Source organism: Triticum urartu, chromosome 3A (assembly GCF_056163025.1).
Source record: "Triticum urartu cultivar PI428250 chromosome 3A, HENAU_Tu73, whole genome shotgun sequence".
NCBI lineage: Eukaryota > Viridiplantae > Streptophyta > Magnoliopsida > Poales > Poaceae > Triticum > Triticum urartu.
This window is the reverse complement of record NC_141875.1, coordinates 517730656-517733913: the sequence shown is the minus strand read 5'-3', so window position 1 is coordinate 517733913 and position 3258 is coordinate 517730656. Positions and strand designations below refer to the sequence as shown.

Genomic DNA, 3258 nt, shown 5'->3' with positions numbered 1-3258 from the left:
AAGCAGAAACTTCCAACTAAGCATTATTTTTTTTCTCCACGAAAGGCATAATCAGACCAAGTCGGTTAAATCTTGGCACAATCAGGTATAATAATCCCGTAGACACTTATACAAACGAAAATCCCAGGATAGTACAGACTGAGAAGGCGACCAAAGAGTACTTTCAAATTCAATTTGGCAGGTCCGTACCAGGTACCATCACAGCAGGCTCCGACAAGAAGAAATCATCCATCTACAAATAGAAACGAATAATCTAAGCTCCAACTCTTCAACTGACATTATAAATGTAACAGCCGTAATAACTACTTTGCGCCGTGTCCATGAGTTCCACTTTGCAAAATAAAGCAGATACATATCGTAAAAATAAAAAGCATGTGTTCTTCATCCCAGAGAACCTCCATTGTCACTACTCACAAGTCTACAGAGATAAAAAAAAATGGGTCAAACAAACATTCTTTTGGCTACAAGGAAAGGCACACATGTTTTTTTTTTGCGGACAATAATCATAAAAGTACTCCCTCCGTAAACAAATATAAGAGCGTTTCGATCACTAAAGTAGTGATCTAAACGCTCTTATATTTCTTTAGAGGGAGTAATATGTATCCAGCATATGTTAAGTATGTAGATTTGCTAGCATTTCTTCAAATAATGGAGGCAAAATCCCAACAGATTAATGTTCTTCTTATATTCGGTAAAGTAACTTCTATAAACTCATCGAATGATACTAATGACTAAATTCAAAAGAAACTTGATCAAGATGCAATGGCTTTCAGATGAATGGGGAAGTGAGGAGTGGACCCAAGTCCAAATTTCTATGTTGCTATGGCCATGGCTGAGTACAGTTTTTATCTACCACATGAAAAAAATGACATGGTTTTTCAGATCTGATTTTTTTAAGCATCTTCACCTTGCATTCTTGTGCAAGTCAAACGGTAGGAGAATTTATGAAACACACTACAAACATATGCTATTATGGATACTCCTTAAAATATGATCAGACCTGAATATTTGAGGTGAGGAGATTATAATCTGCTACATTCCACCTAGAAACTGTCACACGTCATCATTGCCAGCTGGGTCAATACAAAAGAATCAGTGACCCTTTTGCCTCAAATGTGTCACTCATGACTATGTGAATATTCAAAACAATATTTGCTTAAAGACCAAATATACATACAGCTTCACCAAGGGAAACTTTTCCAAAGCAAATGATCTCTGGTATAGCCAAAAGGTCGACAACTATAATAATAGCCAAAAGGTATTTTGAAGCTTTTGTTGCCGTGCACCATTTCTTTTGTGATGGCAACACACTTTGCAGGGCTTCTATGATTTTCATTTACAAACAATCTATTCAATAACCGACCCTTTCAAATAAGTGCAGTGGTCTCCTCTTTCCACGAATTCCTCTGAACTATAAATTAATTAAGGTACTTAATCATCAACAGCTATTAGTAAGTACTTAAGGTTTATTCACCTTTTGGGGCTTGATGTTCATCTAGTTTCGTCCTGACCTACAACAAGGACCATGTGGAAGTATAAGATTGGTTTCAACACGACAAATTTAATCATCAGTTTTTGAAATTTTTTTATCTACAGAAAAATGACTCCCATCTCATAAGTTTGTTGACTCTCCCCCTAGATATAATTACAGTATGGTTATGAAATGGGCAATTGAGAGTTGCAACACTCTAAAAATATGGTGTCAAAATGTAATGACAGCATGAGAATGCAACATTAGCCTGTTTTAGGACAGGTTTAAAAGCACAATTACAACTAACACACATCAAATTCATATTACCATCAGACTGATTATAAAGACAAAATTGATCTAACCCGCAGAGACTAATGCGCTTGTGATCAGCCCAAAACTACTCTACTCTGCAGTCTGTAACAACTAAAACTAGTCTGCTCTACAGTAGATAGCAACAGACAAACATGCATCGTGACTTAAGCCATCTAAGATTGCGAAAACAACAAAAAAAAAACATAGAAATGTGAAAGTCACCTTCTGTCAGCCAACCAAACCCAGTGCGAGCCGGGGTGGCAAGGAGCGACGTCATGAGCGCCGACGCCGTGGCACTGTGCATGGGCATCAGCGACTCCACGCAGAAGCTGGTCATCTCCACCGGTGACCTACAGATGCCGAAACATGGACACGAGATTTTCATCCAGATCAAGTAGCAAAACGAGTGCTCCTTGAGAACCACTAACCAAGAGCGCTCGTACCTTAGGAGGACGCGGGGAGCAGAGGCCGGGAGTCGCCTCGGGAGCGGAGCTGAGCCAGCGCGGGGGGCGGCTCTGGCGGCAGCCCCGCGGAGAGAGGAGGCAGCAGATCCGGATCGGAGGAAGGATCTTGCGGCGGCGACGGCGGCCATTGCGGCGGGGTGTGTGCGATGGGGCACGGCAGTGGGAGGGGAGACGAGGGCTAAAACCCTACACTGCTTAGCTGGGCTGTACGCGGCGGCGTTTGGAATGGAGCGCCGCAGCTTCACCTTATTTGGCCGGCCCGTTTACAACCAAGCGCCTGGCACCCCCGCCTTCTCAGTTTGGCCCAAGTGAGTTATGGGCATCGCAGCTGCTTAACCCATTTGCTAAAAAAAAACTGCTTAGCCCATACTTATCTCTAACAAAAAAAAGCCTAGTTATGACTCTCTCTTATTTGAAGTTTGAGAACCGAAGTAGCCATTTCGCTATTCTGGTCTAATTGCAGTGTCTAACGGGACGCGGAGTATCGCTCGAGCTCAAATGAGCTTGGATGAACAGTAAAATAAAAAATCTGAAAGTTTTTTATGGTAAACTTTGACAAATGTTCTAATTGCTTAAATTTTTTTATCATGATATCGCATTCGTGGAAGGTGTGAGAAAAAAAATCGATGCTCCGAAAATGCTACTTTCGTAAACAGTTTGGAGCACTGATTTTGTTTTTTTTCACGCCTTCCAAGAATGTGATCCCATGTTGAAAATTTCCAAACACTTGGAACATTTGTCAAAAATTACCACAAAAATATTCAGAATTTTTTAATCGATTTTACTATTCATCCGAGCTTATTTGGGCTCAAGCTCACAAGGCTAATTTCCCGTCTAAAGTGTCTTTGTTAATAATTTTGTCTTCAAAAATTTAATATCACGAGGAAGGTGTGTCTAAGAGATTTTATTGTAATTCTTTGTTTAGAAGTTGTATCATAGTTTATTGAATTTTGTATCCAAAGCATTGCACTTTTGTAATGGTCTCGTGTTTGGATAAAGTTACGGGCATTT

General features: G+C 40.4%; 1 protein-coding gene across 8 annotated transcripts; it reads right to left on the bottom strand.

The window, feature by feature from the left end:
• LOC125544827 (protein NUCLEAR FUSION DEFECTIVE 6, mitochondrial-like) lies at positions 1 to 2475 on the bottom strand. Of its 8 annotated transcripts, none has more exons than XM_087547535.1 (5): positions 2227 to 2475; positions 2006 to 2133; positions 1475 to 1511; positions 1001 to 1073; positions 1 to 232 (listed from the first exon to the last, which is right to left on the bottom strand). In XM_087547535.1, the coding sequence occupies exons 1-3, from the start codon at positions 2373 to 2375 to the stop codon at positions 1492 to 1494; spliced, it is 297 nt and encodes a 98-aa protein (XP_087403661.1). In that variant the 5' UTR covers positions 2376 to 2475; the 3' UTR covers positions 1 to 232; positions 1001 to 1073; positions 1475 to 1491. The 8 variants fall into 8 exon arrangements, with proteins under 8 accessions (XP_087403661.1, XP_048564551.1, XP_087403659.1 ...); XM_087547536.1 differs by lacking the exon at positions 1 to 232 and adding an exon at positions 239 to 418; XM_048708594.2 differs by lacking the exon at positions 1001 to 1073.
• Between the last annotated feature and the right edge of the window lie 783 nt (positions 2476 to 3258).

Bases quoted from the DNA above. Each gene is read 5' to 3' on its own strand.
- LOC125544827 (XM_087547535.1), bottom strand. From the start codon at position 2,375: ATGGCCGCCGTCGCCGCCGCAAGATCCTTCCTCCGATCCGGATCTGCT. The intron at 2,134-2,226 runs GTACGAGCGCTC...CGGCATCTGTAG, and splicing joins GCTCCCCGCGTCCTCCTAAG to GTCACCGGTGGAGATGACCA. The intron at 1,512-2,005 runs GTGACTTTCACA...TCCTTGTTGTAG, and splicing joins GTTTGGTTGGCTGACAGAAG to GTCAGGACGAAACTAGATGA.